The sequence below is a fragment of the Haliaeetus albicilla genome, chromosome 13 (assembly GCF_947461875.1).
Source record: "Haliaeetus albicilla chromosome 13, bHalAlb1.1, whole genome shotgun sequence".
Taxonomy (NCBI): domain Eukaryota; kingdom Metazoa; phylum Chordata; class Aves; order Accipitriformes; family Accipitridae; genus Haliaeetus; species Haliaeetus albicilla.
Window position 1 is genome coordinate 27084991 of NC_091495.1, and position 22838 is coordinate 27107828.

General features: G+C 40.4%; 1 protein-coding gene across 4 annotated transcripts in view; it reads left to right on the plus strand.

Moving 5' to 3' along the window:
• Positions 1–3021: 3021 nt before the first annotated feature.
• SMYD3 (SET and MYND domain containing 3) overlaps positions 3022–22838 on the plus strand; it is a 430287-nt gene continuing 410470 nt past the window's right edge. The window contains exon 1 of one of the 4 annotated variants that reach the window (XM_069800594.1): positions 3022–3357. In XM_069800594.1, the coding sequence (XP_069656695.1) occupies positions 3116–3357 (242 nt within the window). In that variant the 5' untranslated portion in view covers positions 3022–3115. The remainder of the gene's footprint in view (positions 3358–22838) is intronic. The other 3 variants (XM_069800593.1, XM_069800595.1, XM_069800592.1) reach the window with 3 other exon arrangements.

Genomic DNA, 22838 nt, shown 5'->3' on the forward strand with positions numbered 1-22838 from the left:
TGTGTTTAAAAGCTTCACTAGAAAATCCTCTATTACTCCGATTATGTTCTCATATCAGCTGAAACACAATGTCAGCCAAAAGTTGTTCTTGGTCTTCTGTGGGGTATTTTACTGTATAACTTAATGTCAAGCTGATGAAAGCCCCTTTTTTCAGGCATTCATACTTGGGGTTTTGCTGAAGTAGCTGGGCGCTCTAAGGTTGTGATTTTTTTTTTGTGTATATGTGCGTGTGTGAAAGACTGTAGTTCCCTCAGACACATTTTTGTACTTTGTGAGATTTTGTTGTGTTATGGGACATGTGAGGGAGAAAACCTGACTTGCAAAACTGAGAAAATAATGAAAGCTACATCTGGTATTGTATATTTGTATTAGCTCTTCCCTGAGTGCACTTTTTTCAGTTCATGGGTAGGACTTTAAGTTCATGCTTTTTTTATATTGTTTGACCATTCATCTCTTAAATTTATCCACCCAAGAGACAGACATTAACTTCTGTTATTATTGGGTTTTTGTTATAGGTTTTGGGCAATGCCTGTTTAGAAACTCAATAAAACAGCATAGACAGCGAAATGCAGAGGATTGAATAGGTGAAGGAGTAAAGCATACAAGCCAAATATAGAGGCAGTTGTTAATATTTTAATAACTGTTAAGGATAATTCTTCAGGATCTCACAATATCACTGTAATTGAACACTTTTTAAAAATTTGCTATGAGAACTAAAGATAAGCATAGTAATGTGTGTAACTATTTAGCTGACAGCCAGATTGCTGTCACTTCTTTTGGTAATGAGTTATGTCACTGCAGCATTGAAGTGAATGTCAAAATACATTTTTCTGTGGGAACCCTGTGGCTTGATGTACCTTGGTTCTTCCCAAGAGCAGTATTCTGGATATGCGTATTGCCATTTCTGATTACCCTGTTGCAATCTGGATGAAAACAGTTGCAGACTGAAATAATGATTACTGAGAACAAAACTGAGTATGTTTTAGAAATGAAAAGCTGTTTTGCAGAACTGTTAGGTCTGTCTCTCAGTGTTGAGAGGACGATTCAACACTCCTTTCTAAAACACAAGCCCTAACTCCCTCTAGAGGCATAATACAGAAAAACTAAGTCTATCTGCAGTTTAGGAGATTTAGCCTGCATCACATGTGTAATCTCATAAATGAATGAAAGCTATGTAGACCCATATAGAAAACACTTACCATCTCATGGGCTTTGAGCATCACCATTTCAGAGTGGTGCTCTTAGTTAATCATGCAAGTGTTTTGCTCTTCCCCTGCCATTTATCTGGTGCCTCTAACTGATGGCTCTGACAAAAAGCAGCTGGTGTATGGGGCACGTTCCCAGTGATACACACTGTCAGAGCTTGGGTGCCGAGCAGCTCCTGGCCCAGCCATACCTCTCTGTATTCAGCGAGATCCAGAAATATGTCCAGATGCTAGCTCATAAGTAAAATGTCCTGTTTTGGGATGTTTTTTGACAGAATCATTACTGTATCTCTTCCTTTGTGAACCAAACTGTTTAATATTTTGATCAAGATAATGAACTCGTGAAATGTATATTGGCTTTTGCAAAACGAGAACACTGAAATTTGCCTAACTACTGCATAAGCTACGTCCCGAAAGGATGTTTGCCTCACTGCCACTAAATTAGTGCTTAACATGGGAAATATGTAGTTAATATATTCCAGACATCAATTGTATTTTATAGTTTGTAGGCAATAAATGGGCAGAAGCAGAATACGTAGTTTCTTCTGATAAGACGTCCTGTAACTCAAGTAATTAAAGGATGTGTAGATAGATTTGTGAAAACACAGAAAACCAGACGTATGGACTCAAGGATGAGTAAAACTGAGGACACAAGAAGATAAGGAGTGATCTGTTAGCATGAGAACAGCATTTTGGGGGTCAAAGATTATTTGACATGAAAGATACGAGAAGAACAAAGGAAAAACAGAAGTTTAATGTGAAGATATTGAAAAGTGTGACTGAAGGAAAACGACAGGGTAAAAAGTGCAGCCAGAGGAAGACTACTGACTTCATCCCTTGCAGATCCCCGAAGGCCCCTCCGAACCACAAGAGACTGCACAAGTGGGGGGGTGGTCTGGGGTGGAGTTATGTTAACAGATACCTGAAATATTAAAATAACCCCTTTGAAACACCACACAGTGTATAAAAAAGCAAGTTCGGATATAACCGGTGCGCCTCTGGTTTTGACCATGTGCCCAGTGCTGTTTGCCTTTGTTCTACAATAAACTTGTAAAATTCACGAAATTCAGCATGAGTGTATTTCTCACAAACTGAAAGGTGTATCATCTTCTGCAACGAATAGAATAGGTTTAGATACGATGAAGCCCCTGCCTGAGATCTGACTTTTCTATGCTAGTTTCAATGTTGCATCAGTGAAGAAAAGTTGCTGACAAACTCTTGGGTTGCAGTACAAAATGAGTGCGATTTTCCCTTTGCGGTACATTGAAGGATGCAGTGGACTTGCTGCGTTCATGTGCATCAGCTGCCCGGCTCGAGGGGCTTTCTGGTTTCTTGTGGTCCCCTGAAGGATGCAACCTCCACGTGTCCTCATGCCACTTTCATTTTCATACGGAATTTTTTCCATGCCAGTGTTGAGGCTGGGTCAGTATGAAAATGAAGTAGTAATGGTGCTGGACAAGGCTAATGTGGCAGCTCGAACTTCCTCTCACTTCAGGTTTCTTCTGAGGCTGGACTGCAGCAGCTGCTGTGTATCAGAAGGGTCCCCAGTCTCGTATTTATGATGAGACATCTTCTCCCTGCCTCATTCCATTTAAAACCAAACCAATCAACCCACAAAGTTACAAAGTAACTGAAAAAATCCAACATACTCCCTATTTGTAATTGGCCATAGAAATACCGATAACCACTTCGGTCAGCATCACAGGGTGCTGGGTTAATGGAAATGTATTATTAAATCCCCGCCCCTTGCCCCCCCTTCAGGCAAAAGGCTATCCTCTGCCCCGTGGCCTCTCAGCACAGGCGACAGATCTGGCTTCGGGCAGGAAAACTGAAAACGTCCGCTCAACCCCCGAGGAACAAGGCAAGCCACCTCCCGCCCGCCGCCGGGCCGGCCCTGGCCCTCAGCTAAGATGGCGGCGGCTGCGCCGCGTCACGTGGCCGCGGGCGGGGCGGCCCCGCGCTCGCTCTGTGGCGGCGCGGGCGGGCGGATGGAGCCGGCGGCGCTGGAGCGGTTCGCGAGCCCGGGGAAGGGCAGCGGCCTCCGCTCCCGCCGGCGGGTGCGGCCCGGCGAGCTGCTCTACCGCGCCGAGCCCTTCGCCTACGTCGTCACCAAGGAGCAGCTGGGCGGCGTGTGCGAGCGCTGCCTGCGCAGGTACCGGCGGCAGGGGGGACGCCGCAGCCGCCGCTCCCGCCGGCCCCGCCCGGCCAGCGCCGCCCCTTCCGCCGAGGCGGAGCAGCGCCGTGCCGCCGGCCTGGGGTCGCGGGGGAGCGGGGGTCCCTCTCTCCTGGGGCGGGGGATGTCTTTGCCGGGTGTCGGCGGCCGTGTGCCGCGGGGGCGGGCGGACTGAGGTGCGCGACTTGCCGCTTCCTGCCGCTCTTCTTAGTGAGGGCTTTTTTTTAAAGGCTTTTCTGGCAGGGCGTCTCTCCCGGGCGCGGGCAGCTCGGGCCGAGGTTTCCTGGGCCAGCTGCCCGCTGTGGGCGGCAGGAGGCGGCAGCGCCGGAGGTGGCCGGGTGCTGGGCCGGTGCCTGGCGGCCTTTGTCGCGCCGGGCTGGCCGGTGGCTGGAGGCGCCAGCTTCCGCTCCGAGGCCTTCCTCAGGCGGGCGGGGGCGGGAGCGGGAGCGGCACGACGCCGCCGGGTGGCTTGTCGCTTCGGGGGGCGAAGGCCTGACCTGGCCGGCGGCCGTGGTGGGGTAAGGGGCCGTGTCGAGCCCTGTGTGACTGCCGCCGTCCTGCTCAGAACTGCCTGTTGTGATGAGGGTGAAGTTCTCGTCCGCTGTAGTCCCGCAAGGAAATCATGCGTGTGACTGTGAGCGTGACGCTCTGCCCTGGGCCCTCGTAGGGGTGACAACACCGTTAGGCACCGGCCGTCCTGAAAGGGGCTGCGTGAGGTGGTCGAGTTCACTATCCCCTGCGCGAATTCATCCTGTGTAAGGAGCATGCGGTTTTGAGACACGCGCTGAGTAAATGCCTGCCTTCTTTCCCCAAATCCTTAAAAGTAAGAACTGACAAACCTGCAGTAGCTTTCTGTGTTTGTTTAAAAAAAAAACCACCAACAACAACAAAACCAAAATTGTTTCCTATCCTTTACCGATTTTCCAGCAGGACAGATTGTGATAGACCTGTTTGTAGGAGATCTGTATATTAATACCTGAAATGTATTGGTAGGTAGCCCAAAACCGTGTATAATTACCGAAACTTGAAGAAGAGAGACAATTCAGTACTGCTAGCCTTTGCCTTTTTGTTTTACTTTTTGGAAGTATTTGATGTTTTTTTTTTTATTGAAACATTCCCAGTGGTTTGCTTCATGTCCTTCCAAGGCATCTCAGCTTCTGTTCAAAGAAATGATAATGTGATTTTCATTTTCACAGAGAAAATTTGACAGTGTTCCAGGTCACACTTGCATCTAACCTCAGCATATTAAAAAACCCAAACCGAAGCAAAAAACAACCAAAAAAGATTTTTAGCTAATATATCTGTGAAGTCTGACTCGTGACATCAGAGTCCTTTGGGGTAGCAACTGCCTGTACCTTTTCAACTTTAAGTCGTGAGAGGCTGCAGACTTCAGAAGACAGGCTGAGTGCAGCAACAGGTGGAATGAAAATGAATCTTGAAGTGTTTGGATATAGAAGTGTAACCAGGCAAGGTTTGCTGGGAGAGATAGTGATGTTACCAACTGATAGATCATGAAAGGTTATGCATTTGTGAAAGCTTGTCTTTTTTCTAAATAGTGATATCAGCTAAACTAAAAAAGTCAAATAAGGAAGTTAAAAATAATTTTTGACCAATCTAACTTCTGTTGCAAAATGTACTGTGGCTAGACAGTTTATAGATCAAGACTGTGCAAGCTGACTTCCTTCTTATTCATCTAATTAAAGGCATATGCTTCTTATTCAACAGACTTTGTTAACTTAGTGAGTGATACCATATATCTGTACATAGATCTCTTTTTTTGAATGTATGGAAATTAGAAAAACCGTGAAGTACTGCTGAAGTGGGATGTGGATGTGGAATCAAACTGTTTTGTGAATCTGGTTTTCATTTAATACACAGTGTCATCTTTGTTCAAAGCCAAGTGTCAGAAAAACCATTACTGTTCATTTCCAGGACTACAGATAAGTCACATTGTCTACTACTGTTCCTGTTTTTCACTCTGATCTTTAGGTGGCAGTACAGGAACACAAATTAAGAAGAAAGTTAAAAAAAAAAAAAAAAAAGTCTTGTGCTTGACATTGATTTAGCATTTTAGCAATCTTATTATATAAAATTAATGTTTGAGGCTTTATACTGTGAAGCGTAATTCTATACTTTTGTCTCTAAGCTTGTAGTAGTAAATGTTGTTGGATGCAGCTTTTGGCTGGGTGAGCCAGATGATGGGAATGATGTGCAGAATATCTTATTTCTGGACTGCCTGCTGAGAAGCAGCATGTTCTCACCAAGATTTGGGGTCACAGACTTGCTGTAGCGCTGACTTACTCTGTGACCTTGGCTGAGTCCTTAACAGCGAGGGTCTGAGGTAGCCAAGCAGGGTAAGAATGGCTGTTGGGGGCAGAGTTTGCTGCTTTGGTTCAGAGAGGAAAGCTTGGCTAGTGCAGTAGTTCTGCTTAGTTTTATCTCAATTAAAGTGAATATTATTGTGGATTTAAAATACTGAAGTGTTTATATGTATATATAGTTAGTGCATTTATCAGTAGAAAGACTAACATCCCTTCCTTACCTTACTGGGTGTGGTGGGTTGACCCTGGCTGGACATCAGGTGCCCATCAAAGCTGTTCTATCACTTCCCCACCTGTCAGCTGGACAAGGGAGAGAAAAATATAACAAAGGGCTTGTGGGTTGAGATAAGGATAGGGAGAGATCACTCAACCAATTACCATCATGGGCAAACCAGACTCAACTTGGGGAAAATTAACGTAATTTGTTGCCAGTCAACCATAGTAGGGTAATGAGAAATAAAACCGAATCTCAAAACACCTTCCCTCCACCCCTCCCTTCTTCCTGGGCATAGCTTCACTCCTGGATTCTCTACCTACACCCCCCAGCGGCACAGGGGGACGGGGAGTGGGGGTTATGGTCAGTTCATTACACGTTGTCTCTGCCGCTTCATCCTCTTCAGGGGCAGGACTCCTCACACTCTTCCCCTGTTCCAGTGTGGGGTCCCTCCCATGGGAGACAGTCCTCCATGAACTTCTCCAGCGTGGGGGCTTCCCATGGGCTGCAGTTCTTCACAAACTGCTCCAGTGTGGGTCCCTTCCACGGGCTGCAGTCCTTCAGGCACAGACTGCTCCAGCGTGGGTCCCCCACAGGGTCACAAGTCCTGCCAGAAAACTTGCTCCGTGGTCTCCTCTTTCCACAGATCCACAGGTCCTGCCAGGAGCCTGCTCCAGCGCGGGCTTTCCATGAGGTCACAGCCTCCTTTGGGCACCCACCTGCTCTGGTGTGGGGTCCTCCATGGGCTGCAGGTGGAGATCTGCTCCACTGTGGACCTCCATGGGCTGCAGGGGGACAGCCTGCCTCACCATGGTCTTTGCCACGGGCTGCAGGGGAATCTCTGCTCCGGCGCCTGGAGCACCTTCTCCCCCTCCTTCTGCACTGACCTTGGTGTCTACAGGGTTTTTTCTCTTACATGTTCTCACTCTGCTCTCTGGCTGCTGTTTCTGTGTGCCCTGCAACTTTTTTCCTTCTTAAATATGTTATCACAGAGGTGTTACCACTACTGCTGATTGGCTCAGCGTTGGCTGGCAGTGGGTACATCTTGGAGCCGGCTGGCATTGGCTCTGTTGGACATAGGGGAAGCTTCCAGCAGTGTCTTACAGAAGCCACCCCTGTAACCCCCCTGGCTACCAAAACCTTGCCATGCAAACCCAATACACTGGGCTGTTGGTACTATTTGTATAGTGAAATTAAAATTTTTGGTCAGTTTTACTAGGTCTATGTTGTATGTAGACCAGATGGCAGATTTTGGTAACTGCCTCCCCTTTTGTGATTTCTTCTTACTTCAGAGATAATCCTGTATTTTCTAATGAATAGGTTCATGTTGTTTTTTATAGGTTGGGCTAAAATATTCTGCTATAGCTGATTTAATGAGATAGGGTAGCTGTTTTGAATTATATTCCATTAGCAATTAAAAAAAATACTGTCCTGAAGTAGGATACCTAGTAAAGATTTGCTTGGAAATATAAATTTTGATAAAGAAGTGTTTGTTGACAGTGTGTATTTCTATGGAAGCGGTGTCTTGAGAGAACACATGACATTGTGTTGCATGATGGTATCTTCTTTGCAAAAGAGTATCTGTAGTGTTAGGGTTAGTGCTTTGCTGAAAATATGCTGTTTGTACTTTTATGGAAGTCTCATGAATTGAATGGCCAGCATCTTCTTCCAACAACTTACTGGGGAAAGCAACAGAAAAGATTCTTCCTCTCATTAACTAAAAATTTTCTGTATGGCTTCTTCCATGCTTTAATATCTCTTTAATCTGGGGTCAGTAGCAGTACAGATTGGTACAGATTTATGTAGCAGGATTGAGGGGGTAAAGAAAGCTGTTTCATTTACAAACTTAGGGGATTTCACTCGATTTGCCGTTCTGCTGGGCATCAGTAAAGATGGTGAATAAAGCTAATTGCCAGTGATCCCCAGAGGCTTCCATCATCTCTGTCTGTTCTGGAAAGTGACTATTATGCCTTATTTTTTCTTCTTCTCTATCCTTTACCTGGCCATCGGGCCATGAAATGACCTTTCTTCCAGTCCCTGGCAATTTAGCTTAATTTAGCCTTTCCACAATTGTATTGTATTCAGTGGGTCCCCTTTATTGATATGTGTGTTGACACCCTCAATAGAACTTGGGCAAGTTAGAAAAGTAGGCTGTCCTTTCACGGGAGCTGCGCTTCCTCTATCCTTGTAGATTTTATTCATCCAGGTGATTAATGATCTTATTCTTGATTATAGTATTTATTCCAGGGTCAGAAGCCAGGCTTGCACTTTGAATTTTTTTAATTTCCTTAAAAAAGCGAAGTACTGCAAACACTGGAGTTGCTTATATGTTTAGAGTTCTGCTGTTAATGTTATATGAGATCATAGATGATATCAGAATAGGTCAGAAAATATTGATATTTTCAACTTTACGCAAAATTTTAAGTTTAAAGGAAAAGACTTATTTGACCTCTTTTTCTGCCATTAACTGGTACTGTTTTTAATATTACTTTATTTTTAATTCTATGGTTTATTCGAATTTGCTTTTATGTAGTTGATCAGATGTTCTGTTAAAATCTGGATATAGTCAGTTGCTTCTCAATTTAACAAAATAATCCTAAACCAGTACTGACTTTTAATGTAGGACAAATTAACATTGCAAAGTTTGCTTGCACATGCTGATTTATCAGGCTGTCTGTTGTATCTGGTGGTGTTGCTTAGTTTGCTCAGCTTGTTAAATCTTTACATGGCTTTTAAAGATGTTCTTTGTCTGATAAGTGAATGCAGAGTTGGCATCTTGGTGCTTGGCAGTTCTCTTCCTCTGCGTATTTGATATTCTGTCGGCCATTAATCCCTGCTGATTGAGTTTCTTGCAAGGTACATGGTAGTGATGGCACTGCTTGGTTTGACATTCAGATTTTGAATTGAAAATATACCCAGTCTGTTACAGAATGGGAGTCAAAATGAGGGTGAAAGTCAATTATGCCTTTGGTGTTTGTTTGCTTTTTATAGAACATTTCTCATGGGTTGCATTTACAAGAATCCACTGCAAGGAAACTTAAGTCCTGGTTAATGCTTGGGAACAAGCAAACAAACTTTCTAGGGTCTGTGTCTCACAGAAAGTAGGAAAAAGAGGTAACACTAGCCTATTTCCAAATGCTATACCACTTATGCCTTTAATGGAAAGAGACACTTAAGAAAAGTGAATTATAATAGGTAATGTACAACTTTATATAGACTGTGAAATAAAAGACCTAAGTGTTTCTTGTTTGGGTAAGGTCAGAGGCTCAGACTTGGTTAATGGAATAAGAGGAAGTATGGATATGTTTTGTATGACTGCAACTTTTGTAAACATATCTAGAGAGAGGAAAAACATCTAAGTTAGGACTGTTGGTAAGCTAGCCATGGCAGCAGACACTACTGCAGCATGGGAAATAAAACCAAGAATTTGGTAAATAGTTGGGCAAAGTGCTAAAAACAGGTAAGTGCTTCTTGCTCTACTTCACGTGGTTTAAAAACAGCCAAATAGACACACCTTTACATTCAGGACTGTGGATTCAGTACTGTGCCTTCAGCATAGACACACTCTTAAATTAGCTGCTGGTTTATTTTTTTATTATTATTATTATTACATTATATTTTTATCATCATCATGAAAGTTGGCATGCCATTGTTAAGGTATGGAGTGCCTAGGTTAATGGCATCCTGAAGGTACAAACGTACCATTAAGTTATAACCACGGTGTGGAATATTTTAAGTAGAGAGAAGCAGCGTTTGATTCAGAAAGATAGTGACAAGGGGGATAGTTGTGATTGCGTGATCCTTCATACCACTGTGACCGTGGCTTGGACTACTGCAGATGTGCCTGAGGACAGCTAGCCCTTAACCCTCTAAGTGTACCTCTTTCACCCCAAAACTGGGAGGTCGAGAGAGGAGAGGAGCTCATTATTTTGGCTCTGTAGCAATGAGGATTTCTTCATGAAGGTGCTGTCATTCACCAGCAAACCTAAGATGCTTCCTTAAATGCCAAAGAGAGTGTCTCCTTTAGCACAGTGCTTGAGTTCTGCTGCTTCCAGCTCTGCTAGGTGACTAGGAGGTGTGAGCTAAGGGATGCTCTTTCCTTACACGGATAGAAGTTTAGCATATATGAGATTTCCAGTAATGCATGAGGCTATGAAATCTATACTATCTCTTCATTTATGTCTGAAAAATACTTCTGTTGCTAGCTGATATAGAGATAGCTGTGCTAGCTTCTTGAAAACATACATTTTGTTGCTCTAGGTGTTCCTGGTGTACTTGTATTTTGTTCTACAGGAATACTGGAATGTGGAAAACTAATATTTGATGGTACGTTCTTTGACTGTTAATTTTCTATCAGTTCTCATCAATGAAGATTGTTAAGTATTATAGCTATATATTTTAGATATAAAACAATATCCCCATTTCATAGTTTGCTTATATAAAAAACTTTTTTTTTCTTTTGTAGACTATTGTATTTCCATGAATGTTAATAGACTGGAATAACAAGGGTTTTTAAATTCCTTAAACTTACATATAAAAAAATAATTCTTAGACTTACCACATAGATGAATTAAAGTTGGTCAGCATGACTTGGTGCCATGAGTTTGTTGGCAATAATATTTTTAAGATGTGAGAAGTGTGGTGTATTTTATGTCCCTTCAGTGACAGTCAAAGTTCTGGACAGATTTCCAGTAGTTTTCAAGATGCATAAACTCATATGAAGTAGAGGAATATAAACAAATTATATCTGATTAGTGGTAATCGCAGTGTGAAAACACTGTGACTATTAGGAGCGGGTATGTTTTTGCGCTTCCAAGGTAGGATAATCCTGGGAATTATATGCAATAACTTGATGTAGCATTTCTGACTAATCAGTTAGGATTGCAACTACAGTGCTCTCCTCTCTTTTAATATATCTGATTTTGTGTCAAGTAAGGGCAAAGAATGTAAAACAAAATTGTGTGTGAGTCATGAGCTATCAGAATTTCAGGTTCCATGTAGATGTGTGAGTACGTTTCCCAAGACCTGAGAAATCGCACACCACCACCACCAGAAATGTTTCTATCTGTAGCTGAATGACTAATAGCCTAAAAAAAGCATTTTCCTAAGAAGATACTCTCCCTCCCCCATATCTTCTTACTGTGATAGTGAATGTTGAAGCAACCTTAGAAAGAGCAGTATAGAAATGCTTTTTTCTGTCCTTGTGCCAGCTGGAGCCATAGGAGAAGTGACTTCCAGGCTGCTGTCCCATGCTGCAGGAGAATCTTCTGCAAGAGAGAGTGAATAGACTATTGATTGTGGTATCCTGCAGTATCTTCTCCAGAGAAGGCCCTGAACTTTCTTGTCTAGAGGAATAAAGCCTGTGGTACAAATTACACTTACAGACTCCATCTCCCTTTCTTTCTGCTCAGAGTCAGGTTGAAGGTGGGGAAAGAGGAAGCTCTGGCATTCAGGATAGCATTCATATTAAGTTGTCCTGGCCTGCCCGTTGATTCGGTTTGCTTCTCTCACAGCACCATTTAGGAGATTCCTGTTTGCTGTTAGGAATATCCCTTGGTAGGTGTTTTCCTCAACTGACTGTTTCTTTCTCTTGGAGATTTGTTTTGGGAGTATAATTCAGGTTCTGTTTGCTGTAAACCCTCTCCTTCCCATTGCACAGTTTTTCAGTCCTCGCTCCATGCCTCCTTACTGCTTTGGATGCTCTGGCCTTGCTTTAGGCAAGGTGTGGGTCCTTGCCCACCTCCTTCTTCCCTTCCTCCCCTGCCTTGCCATTTCAAGGCTGCTGTTAATGCTTTCTTCTCCCAACCTGGCTTTGCCCCTGTTAATAATAGAAGAAATAGAAAAGAGAGGGCATTGTTAAAAATAAATTCTCCCAGGTCAAGTGTTTATTGCTGCGTCTGTCACTTATGGAAAATGAAAATTTAAGTTTAGCCGTACTTTCGAAGTCCCTAAAGGTCTTACTGTGTTGTGATTTTGTGTTTACAATTTCCATGCTTATACTCACTGTAATTTGAAAGGTATTACATCAAAAATTGTTGTCATTCACAGCTTGACAAGACAATCTAAGTTGTAGTCATCTTGTAAATTCTTCTGAATTTAGGCTTTACTATGTATCTGCAATCCTTACCTGATACTATATTTCTTTTCTGCATAGTGCAGCCCATAACATTAATGTTTTAAAATATTAATATATTTTGCATGAATGTTCTGCATGAATATTCTTTGCTTGTGGTAAATGATAAAGCCATGAAAATAAGTTTGTGAATTGGATTATCTTTAGTATTCATTTTCTTAGGGTGAATTGTAATTGTGCAAGTACAAAATTAAAATTAGCACTACGAGGGAAAACATTAAGCGATTAAAATATGGGTAACTTCTAGCTAGTGTAGTATGTAATGACACAATTAGTTTCAGATATCTCCTAAGAAAGTTTTTAATTTTGTGTAAGTTGCTGAAAGTTTTACACTGCATTAGGGAATTTATTGTTTAAATTCTTTAAGAACTGTTAATGACATCTTGTCCACGGGCATTGGAATTCATAAATTGTTAGTGGTTGCTTCATTGTGGCTGTACTCAAAAGCCCCTACGTGCTTTTGGCTGTACGGTGTATGGGATGATGCTGTTTTCCCTTGAAGAATCTACAGTGGTCTTCAGAACCAGTTGTAACAGCTGTTTTGAATTATTCAAAGTTACATAGGTGAGGCTTATAGAATTTTTGGCATGTGTTTCCACTCCACCTATTCATGTTTTGAAATGGGGTATGGATCTGCGTGACAACCTACCTGATGTGCTGGCTATGAGCTGCTGAAAGGGTAGGTATGCTTACTGCTCCCCTGAGTCCTTCTTCTCCTTTCTGCATGCTCCTTCTGCTTCTTATTTGGCAGCTTTGCTGCTTATCTGACCTATGATAAATTGGCAGAAAACATACTTTACCAAAATATAAAAATCTTTTAGTGTCCTTGAATCAAAAATATTACTGGGGGGAGAGAGGAGCTGAAGTGGCTGTTGAAGGGATGTGTCAAGGTTAGACAGTCAGGGCTATGCCTTCTGGTAGTAGCTAGCCTTTAGTCTGCTGTAGCTAAAAATGATACCTTAAAAAAGGGCAGTTAGGGGCATTTCCAAGCTCTTATGGGTGTCTTGAGGAGAAGCAGGGCTTTCAGGAGTGCAGGACCGACTGGCTTGTTAGTGTGGAGGAGGATTTTATCCACCTTGTAGCCTGAATGAGTCCTGGGCAATCAGGTCCCAGCTTCATTCCTTTACCAGTCATGTTTCTGCCATATTTTACTTCCACAGAAGCATTTTCTACCTTAAGCTTCAATTTAGTAGAAGAAACAATGCAGACATTTTCAGTTGTTTCTTACCACAGAGAAAATATTTTCTTTTTGGCTGATGTTTTGGTTACATAGGAGTGTCTTGACTTTTCTGACTTCATTTTTGTCAGTGATTTTACTTATTTCAGGTTCTGTACTTAATTACTGCAATCGTAATTCTTACAGTGTGCCCCTGTGGCTGAATGGGAGATTTTATTTAGAGACCAAGGTAAAGTTTTGACTCTTTCCCAAGGGCATCCCAATCACTGTAGGGTTGGCGCCAAGTGGCACAATTGGCTGAACACCGGTGAGTAAGTCCTATGCTAACTCAAGCTGTAATCCCCTGTTCATGCAATATTTAGCTTTCCTGTTTATCATCTTAGCCACTAGCTGCCTTCGGCTCAGGGCTTGTTCTGCTATTAGCTTGATTGCTCAAGCTTAAGTGAAATTAAAGACTGAATATTTTTTTTAATGTAAACTATCTTCTTGGCCTCTGAGTATCAGAGCACCTGATCCTGCAGTCAATAGGCAGGAAATACAACTTTTGGCTTCACTGGGGAGGGCTTGCCCGGGCATTCACGTAGGGTTTGTGCACTACCTGTGCAATCAGGTTTCAGCATTCAAAGGAAAAAAGCCACCAAGTGTGTTGAGAAGGACTTCTTAGGAGGGTGTAATTAGGAGTGGTTGTGATGAAAAAATGCAGAAAAGGAACAAAAGATCACCACTGAGAAAGAAGAGAGAGTAAAAACACTGTTATCAACTATAGGCCCTTTCTTACAATTCAAATGGATATGGCTCATTCATACAGTTTAGTTCAAATGTCTCATTCAACTTCTAGAAGCGTGTGCTAGTGACCTGAAAAGACAATTTCTGTGGTGGTGGCATACTTGGTAGTGGGAAGGATCATGGTAGAATAGTGGGAGAGAAGGTGAGACAAGATGTTTGGTGAGGCATTGCCCTCAAACAGGAAAGATTTGTCTCAGGAAATGTTGAGCATGAAATAAACGGTGTATGTTTCCTATGTAAAATCTTTGTTTGGTGTATTTCATGCTTCTCAAAGGCCAGAAACTTTTTTTTATTTATTTGTCAAGAAAAGCTTGAAAGCAGTTCGCTTTAACATAAAGGTTCAAACTGGAGTGCTGTCTTGGGTTTTGTTTTTTTTGTTTTTTTTTAAGTACTACTTCTCCCTGATAAGACAAACTATAGCACCTCTTCTTTGTCTTGCTGTGGCCTGGCTGCTATTTTCCATCACAGAAATAGAGCTTGCAGCTCCTTCTGAGATAAGTGGTGTGCTGAGGAACACTTGCTGTGTATAAAAGTGTATCTCACAAATTTTACCTCCTCCATTTCTATGCAACTTGTCTGTGTGTGAGGAGTAAATTCAAGTATCACTTTGCAGATTATTGTGCCAGGAATCTTTATTGAATGCTGTATGGGATGAGAAAGGTTTGTACCAGGCTAGTGCGCTGCAGTTTAATTTCCGCTGGAAAAAAAAAAAGACATTGTTTTGATCAAACTCTGGATCCAGATAGCCTAAGCATTGGGTGAGTATTGATGTGAGTCTGTACTTTGTGTAGCTTGCTTTGATTTCTATGGTGCATTGACTCCAAGTCCTTTAGCTGTTGAAAGTATCTTAGTCCAGATTTCTGAAGAAGCAAAACCAGACCAGAAGATTAAAAAGAAACATTGAAATGGTACAGAAAACCACTTCAGAGATTTAGGTTCATAAGTGTCTATGCTGTTTTAGCAAATGAGACTGGCTACTCAGTCATTTACAACTTTGTACATCCACTTGTATTAAAACCATCTTATTAGTTGATATTGCTGTACAACAGATGCAATAGCTGTGGAAACATTTTCTTGAAATACTCTATGAAACTCAACATGTGATGATAGATTTATCTGAAGTTTTTGCTCCAGGAAAAAAAGAGCCTATGCAGTAATTGACACAAGATATATACGACATCAGGTGTAAAACAGATATAGCAATGAAATGTATTTTATCTGTCATAAAATCTGTTACAGAATTACGTTGGGTTTTTTTTTGTAGACAGTAGTTTTGGTTTTAGTCCCCAAAATAAGCACAGAATAGTATCTCTTACTCTAAGAACGTCCCTTTCTGTGGCTGAGACAGTAGATGAATTGTGCTGATGAGTGCTAAAAAGAATGACAGGTCAGGCATAATAATAGCAGGAGAGTTATAAAGGCTTTTATTTAACAACCCAGTTACTGAAACAAGTTAATCTTGCTACTTCTAATAGATAACTAGTATTTTATTAGACGTGCAGTCAGCCTGTATATTGCTCATGTGTGGGTTTTCCTGCCACTTGATAGCCTTTGTCGCTTTGGCAGTCATTTTGATTGAATTACACTATTTTATATGGTTAGTGCCTTATTATGTGTTCTGTTAAGTCAAAACTACTTAAATTAGATTTCTAATGAAATAAGGAGTTGGGACATGCTGAGCATTGTATGGAAAACAATTAGACCTCTAAAGACTTTGTGGAAATTTGGGTTGGGGTTGCTTTACTGGACTCACCTTTCTACTGAAAAGTGTGCTGACTGTAGAATCCTGTTGTGTAAATATATAAAATGTAACACAGGCTGGATTCACTTGTGCTGAGTTAATGACCCTTATAGGATTTAGGATTAAAAATAAATAAATATGTGGAAGGTGGTGTGTATGTTTGTGCTGAAATATGTGTTCAACTAACTTCTCATTGATTAGTAAGTTATGGATTTATCAAGTCTTATTTTTATGGTGTTTGTTTTATTCAGTGTTTCAGGAAAGGTTTACCTTTCTGTTCCTGTTCACTGCCTTTATAGAAATTCCCTTTGCAATAATACATGTCACTTTACTTACATTTTTATCTGAAGAGGCTGTTGTAAGATTTCTCACCTGTAAGGGCTGGTTGTCATTTTCCTCCCTTTCTGCCACCAGGTGAAGCCTTTATAGACAATCTTTGACCACAGCTTCTGATAGGGGGTCAGTCAAAGCAAAGAATGGCAGCACTTGCCTCCTTTTTAATTTGTCTTGCTCATGTATAAAACTGAAGATATTCTCAGCTGAGGGGTATGTTTTAATGCATGAATGAGGAACATAACAGGTGAAGCATGACCTTGTAGTTCAGATACAGAATTGGAGGATTAGAGCCCTTGTTTTTTTGCTGGCTTCATCTCTGAAATTGAATAAGGTATTTTTAATTGCTTACCTATTTGAGAGAGATTTGAAGTTTGTCACATTCACCCATATACTTAGAAGTTGTTGATAGCATGTAAAATAGAAAATATTTTAATTATATGTTTGTATATCACCTTAAGGGCAATATTTGACCTTAGCCCCCTTGGACATCTTAAAAAGTTATTATAAGCAGCAGAAGGCATAGCTGCTATAAATTTAATAGTACCACTAGGAAAAAGTCCAACACCAACAGGTTTATACATATATTTAGAATTAACACAGCTTTTTAAAATTGCTAAAATATGTCCTAATTCTGCCAGAGCTGAAAGCTTTGCCATGCGAAACTTTATGGCCCGTGCAGTTTTCCAGATGAGAATATTGTGGTGCTAGATCATATGATGGTTCTTTCCAGCTTCAAAAGCTATGAAACTTGCTCGTCCTTGGGCCAAGAAAAAAGTTTACGTGTGGAAAAAAAGCAGCTTAACTGATACTGTAGAAAAACAGAAAAGGGGCCAGTGGAATCTGAATTACAACATACTAAAGAAAACATCAGTGTGAAAAATTGTTTACCTGTGATGGGCTCAGGAGACATAACCTAGAGAGCTGCTCTAAGCAGAAGGGATATTAAATATTTCTGGGAAAAACTGATCATAAAGGAAGAACGTGTTAGTTTTTTAAAGTACTGATCTGCCGTGGATGATATTGTGATATAAATCACTTGCCAAACCAAAGAGAAAATTTAGTAGATGGAAGCCAAACTAACAACATATGTATGGCAAGAAGAGTTATGAAACATGCTTCCTGATTTTTGCAAATATGTGTAAAAATCTCAGAGAGATTTTGAAAGGTGAGACCTACAGTCTTATTTTCCCTGGAAAGTTACAAGGCTGTGGCCCCTCTGTGTGGCTCATGGGAACACTTAAAGAATGAAGAGAAAGTGGAAAATACAGGTCTGGGAAGAGATTCATAATTTCTGTATAAGACTTGAATTTCCTGAAGTTGAGAAGCATCTTGAGGATAAAAGTGGTTTAAATGAACAGGATTTCTTAATGGAAATGATCTCCAAGAACTTGTATGCAAACCGGTGTGGAGGGAACTGGATTTTGGGCTGGGCGGTAGAAAGATGTGTCTTTGTATTTGGCCGGGAGGGCTGTAGGATGGAAGCACCAATGTTTGACATGTAGCTGGAGAGCCTGGGGCTGTCTGCATGATGGCATTGGGGCAGTTACACCGCCTGGTGGTGGAAGAGCACGTAGGGGTCACGGTCCCTACTAATGAACATGGATGTTACCTCCAATTCTGAATATCCTGTTCAAAAGTTGTTTTTAGCCTCTTATCTTGTTCCTGAGTCTCAGGAGGAATTGAATTATTAAAGGACACATTCTGCCTTTGAACAAGTAGCTCTCAGCAATGTCAGTGTTTCGCGTGCACAAAATACAGTGATCTTTGGCTTTCTGTTGGGGGGAGGTGGTGTAGGGCTCTGGTCACTCCTCCTGCAGCATTCCTTCCCTTATTAATTTGCTTTGAGGCAGATGAAATAATTTACAGAACTCCCAAGTGCTTCAGAAATAATTATGGAGCCAAATTCCTTGTCCTTAGAGATTGCCGTGGGAGTTGTGACTTTGGGAATCCGTCTGTTCAGAACGACTGTACTGTAGACTTATTAATTTTTAATTTTCATATCTTCTTTTTAACCTCCCCCCATGGAGTCTTATAAGCTGTAACTGTCTGTACACATACTATTTTATGACCCTTGTAGTTAGGGCTGCTTGTGAAGCTCATATTTGGTGCTCATTCTCATATGTTCATGTAGGCTTTAATTATAAAATTAATTTCTACTAAAAAGTACTTTACTAATAGCTGTTTATTATTAATTGAAAGATTATTCTTGCTTTTCTGCCTGGTAGCACATGAGGATTCAGTATCAGTTTTAAAAACTGCATTTGTTGGGACATCTCTATGTTGATCCATTTTACAGCTGGAAGGTAATGGCATTTTTAAATATTAATTTTATTTTTCAGATACAAAGTCACCTGCACTGTGTGTTTACCTCCCTCTCTTTTGCTGTAAATTCTTTGAGGCATGAAATAGCTTGCCAGTTGTCTCTTATGCTCAGAAGTTAATGAGTGTTTATCAGTTTATTGCAGATAATAACTTAGCTACAAACCGTAATGCATGCATAAGCTCATTGTGTAAAATTTTTGCCTTAAGACAATGTTTAATTGGTGGTTGTAGGTTTAGTAATGTCATCCCAGGCTGTGCTTTCCCCCAGGTCTCTGCAGCAGAAACTTCCTCCTCCCTTACCATCCTGCCCCATTTTGCGAGCAGATGAGGTTAGAAACTTTTCTTAGCTTTGACATGCTTCCAATTTTGCCGCAAACTTTTACTAGCTTTTAGTAGAGCAGGTGTTTTGGCTTTACCTTGCAATCAGTCCTTAGTATTCGTTCTGGCTGGTGGAAACAAGTGACCTCTGGTTTCTCCTAGGCTTGCACCTATGAAGTAAAGTCTGTCCCTGATGTATGTATGTCTTGTTTATTGCTGCTGGGGATGTGAGTTCACAATCAGGAACAACAAAATCTCTGTGGACTCACTCCTGCAATTCTCTCCTATCAGAATTTCTAATAAAGAGAGAAAAAGGTTTTAATATTTTTGAACTTTTATGTCTCCTAGAATTAGTAATTTCCAAAGTGCATTTCTTTTTTTGTTCATGTGTGTTTTGTTTTTATGCATATGTATGCTTCTTATGCAAGAAAAAAAGCTGGATTAATTTTAATTAGAAGAACAATATGTTCTCTTAAACTTATCTTGTAGCTGAAATAAATAGAAAATTATGTTTTAACAGTCTTCAAATAATTTAGTTCTGATTTTTGAGAAGTTATTTCCCAACCAACTTTAAATTAATAAAAAAAAAAAAAATCCATTAATTCCTTCTCCTTGATTTTTATTTTACAGTTACTGAGGATATATTTAACAAATAAATATGGTGTGCATTTGGGGAAACAAATTTTATTATAGCAGTAAGGTTAGTACTGGCACTGTGTACTACAAGGTTATACGGTGGTGGTAGGCCATCAATCAATTTGTTACTTAATGAGATTTACCACAAAGCTTTGTATGGTAATGGCTTCAATATCAGGCTTTTGGAGGAATCCTTCATATAAAAACTCTATCTTATTCTATATTAAAAGTGTCATAGCAGTTATGGGAAAAAAATTACAACATTTAAACTATTTTTTTCTTGCTTCACATTGGGCTTTTGCATAACTGTGTGTTGACAAAGCCTCATTGACAGAAAGTTGACTCTTGTTTTACATCTACAGTAAGTGTAAACATTGTATGTTGGTGTGATTGTAGTTCCTATAGCACTGTCCATAAGGAGTGATGTTTTCCAATCACGCAGTTTAATTCTCTAGCCTATTTCAGCAGTAGACTTACTCAAAAGCAAATGTCCCTCCTCCTCATGCTGAAAGATGGTAAGCTTCTTAATTATGCCGTGGGGTAGGGGGATGTCAGCGCAGCTGCTCTTCTTGTGCTTTGCTTTAAACATACAAAGAGTGGTATTTAGGTGCTGCTAAGGTAGGGATTTCTGGGTGCTCTGTGTGGAGGTCAGGTGCTCCGCACTTTGTTTCTGGATTACAGGCTCCAAGCAGAGCCTGGCAGTGAGCATCTTCAGGAACTGTGGTTTCCTTTCAGCACCTGCACCCTGCAACAGCTGCCAGGGCTTCACCTGTGACCAAGACCTTCTGGGGCTTGTTTTTTTGGGGTGCTCCAGGGCCAAAGAGTTTCTTAGGGAGGGCCGATGTGACGTGGTTTGTCATGTCCCAATTAGATGAAGTATTTTCCCAGAACATGTTGCTGTAGTGAGGAGAAGCTGTTCCTGGTGAACACAGGTAGCAGCAGCCCAGGGAACAAACATCTAAGAGGATCAGTGCAGTCTGAAGAGGAAGTAAATGGACATGATTGTGATAGACATGATTAAAACCGTTCTCTTGTGTACTGCTTTACAATACACTCTTCTGAAACTACATTAGATTAGTGGAAGGAATAAAATTTCACCACATGAAATATGGTAGTGTCTGCTGATTCATACGTTGGTGTGAGGATAGGAGTCATGCTTTTATTTCATGCTTATTTTTTGTATGATTGTTTTCCAACACTTAAATGTTTTGTATGTGAGGAGAAGGTTTTTTGTTTTTTTTAACCTGGGAATGTAGTCAACAAAAACTTAACATGACTAAAATAAGAAAAATGCAAAGAATGGGAAAAATTTATTTTTATAACTGGAAATGAAGTTGAAATGTAAAAAAAGAAAAAGTCATAATAGAAGGTGTCATTGCTTATATAAGCAATGACACACCTAGTTAGTGGGATGTTTTTGTGGTTTGGTTTTTTTGTTTGTTTTTTTTTTTTTTTTGAGCCTGGAGACTTAAAAAATATGTCTGGAGAAAGCCTTCCTTACAATAACTTTAGTTTGTTTCTAGAATTAGCCTAACACAAGAATTATCCAGGAAAAAAATTACTTTACTATGTCAGACAAAACCACTATTCTTTTTGCTTTTTTTTTTTCCCCAAGCAACAATTTTTAGTTGCATTTGTCTTACTTTTCCCTTAAACTCACTTTAAGTATTCAACATTAAAATGTTAATGGGTCTAAAAAGGCTTAGTAGTGTGCTCAGGTTTTTTAATTGCATGTTCAGTTTCACTGAAAAGATGCTCATTGAAAAGATCAGTGCCAGACACAGAAGCAGTATTTAGGTAGGATGTAACAACATGCTGTAAACATGCCTAATGAGTTAGAAACTAACTCTCACAGATATGAATGGGAAATTGATCAAAAACAGTCTCTTATGTAGTTCTCATTTTTCTGTTGAACTCACACAGAAGCCACCAGCTTTAATTTTGCTTAACTTGTGGTTTAGAAGTGTGCATGAGTGTAATCTGTAGGAATTAGTGATATGGAAGTCGCTCTTTTCCCTTTGTGTGGGGAAGACTGAATAGTTACATATGGTACTCACGTTTGTGGTTTTTAACTATTTGAGTGTTTTTAATCACAGCAGAAATGTAGACTGCAAATGGACTGTGTTTGGGAAGAGAAAAGCATTCCACAAGTGTCAGTATGTTGTTACTACATACTGGATATGCTTAGTACATTGTGTGTAAAGGGACCCGTCCCATTAGCAGACAGACCTTTAGGCACTATAAGGGTTTAAGGAAAAGCTGTTACAGCTATGGTAGTGCCGCTCTTGATGGAAAGCCTAATGTTTTCCTAACTGCAAACATATTAATCTCTTATCTCAATTACAGTTTATCTAGATAAGAAGTAAGATTATTTCAATAATTCTGTGGAATTTTTTTTCCTGAGTTTTGCTGGTGACTGATCTGTTGCTTAGGAATGTAAGACCTAAGACTTAGACAACTCCCATCTTTATTGACGAGTGTTGAATTTCTCTGTGTGCATATAAATAGATAAGTTTAAAAAAAAAACCAAAAAAAAGTTGAAATAACAAATGAAGTCTGTCTACCCACTTGCAAAATGGCCAGCAGCAAGAAAAGCAAGTGAAAACCACCAAAATTAAATTAACTACAGCTTGATGATACTTTGGGTTTGTTTTCTAGGCAGCCAGAGTGCAGTCATGTATCTCTTTCCAAAAGAATAGGAGCTGGTGCTCTACAACACTGATTTTGATTGATGCCTTCCACATGTCTCAGCTAATCTGAAATTTGAAGTTATACTCTATTTTGGAGATGGTTTTACAGTTGCAAACAGATTTTTCAGTGAGCATTAAGTTTGTAGCTCTCTTTTTTTCCCTGTGAACACAAGGTCTGACCTTAGGAGGTGTGTAGGTGTATCCCCTCCTGTTGAAGTGAATAGTCATTGGACATAGGGCTCAGGAGATGCATCACCTTGTAGGATTGAGCTGTTTCACTTCATTTGTGACCTAATCAGGATTTGAACTCAAGTTTCAGGAAATGAATGCTTACTCTTGCTATTTCATTTCCATAAGATACTGTGGTGAGTTAGAAAATTATACTTCAAGAGTACATGAGAACTCAGAACATCTGTTTCAGCACTGGTGAAATGTGCATTTCACATGCCTGGCACAAGCAAAATAAATTCTTTACATCTCCATATATTTTGGTAGAGCATTTTTATTTAACCCCTTTAACTTTTTTGCTTTTCCCTCATAAATTCTTCCTCTATTATTTGCAGAAGACCTGAAACAGTAAACCTGCAGCATTTTTCAGGACCATAGGATTATTAAACAATTCATTTGCTAAAGTCACTTCTGGTTAAAACTTGGACTCTGGATTTGGATTTTGATGCTTAGAAAATCAAGTTTTAATTTTAAAGCCTGATTTATGTACAGTGTATGTACAAGGAAGGTCTACTTGTTTTTTTCCCTGCTCTTGTGAACTTTTCTGTATAACATTTT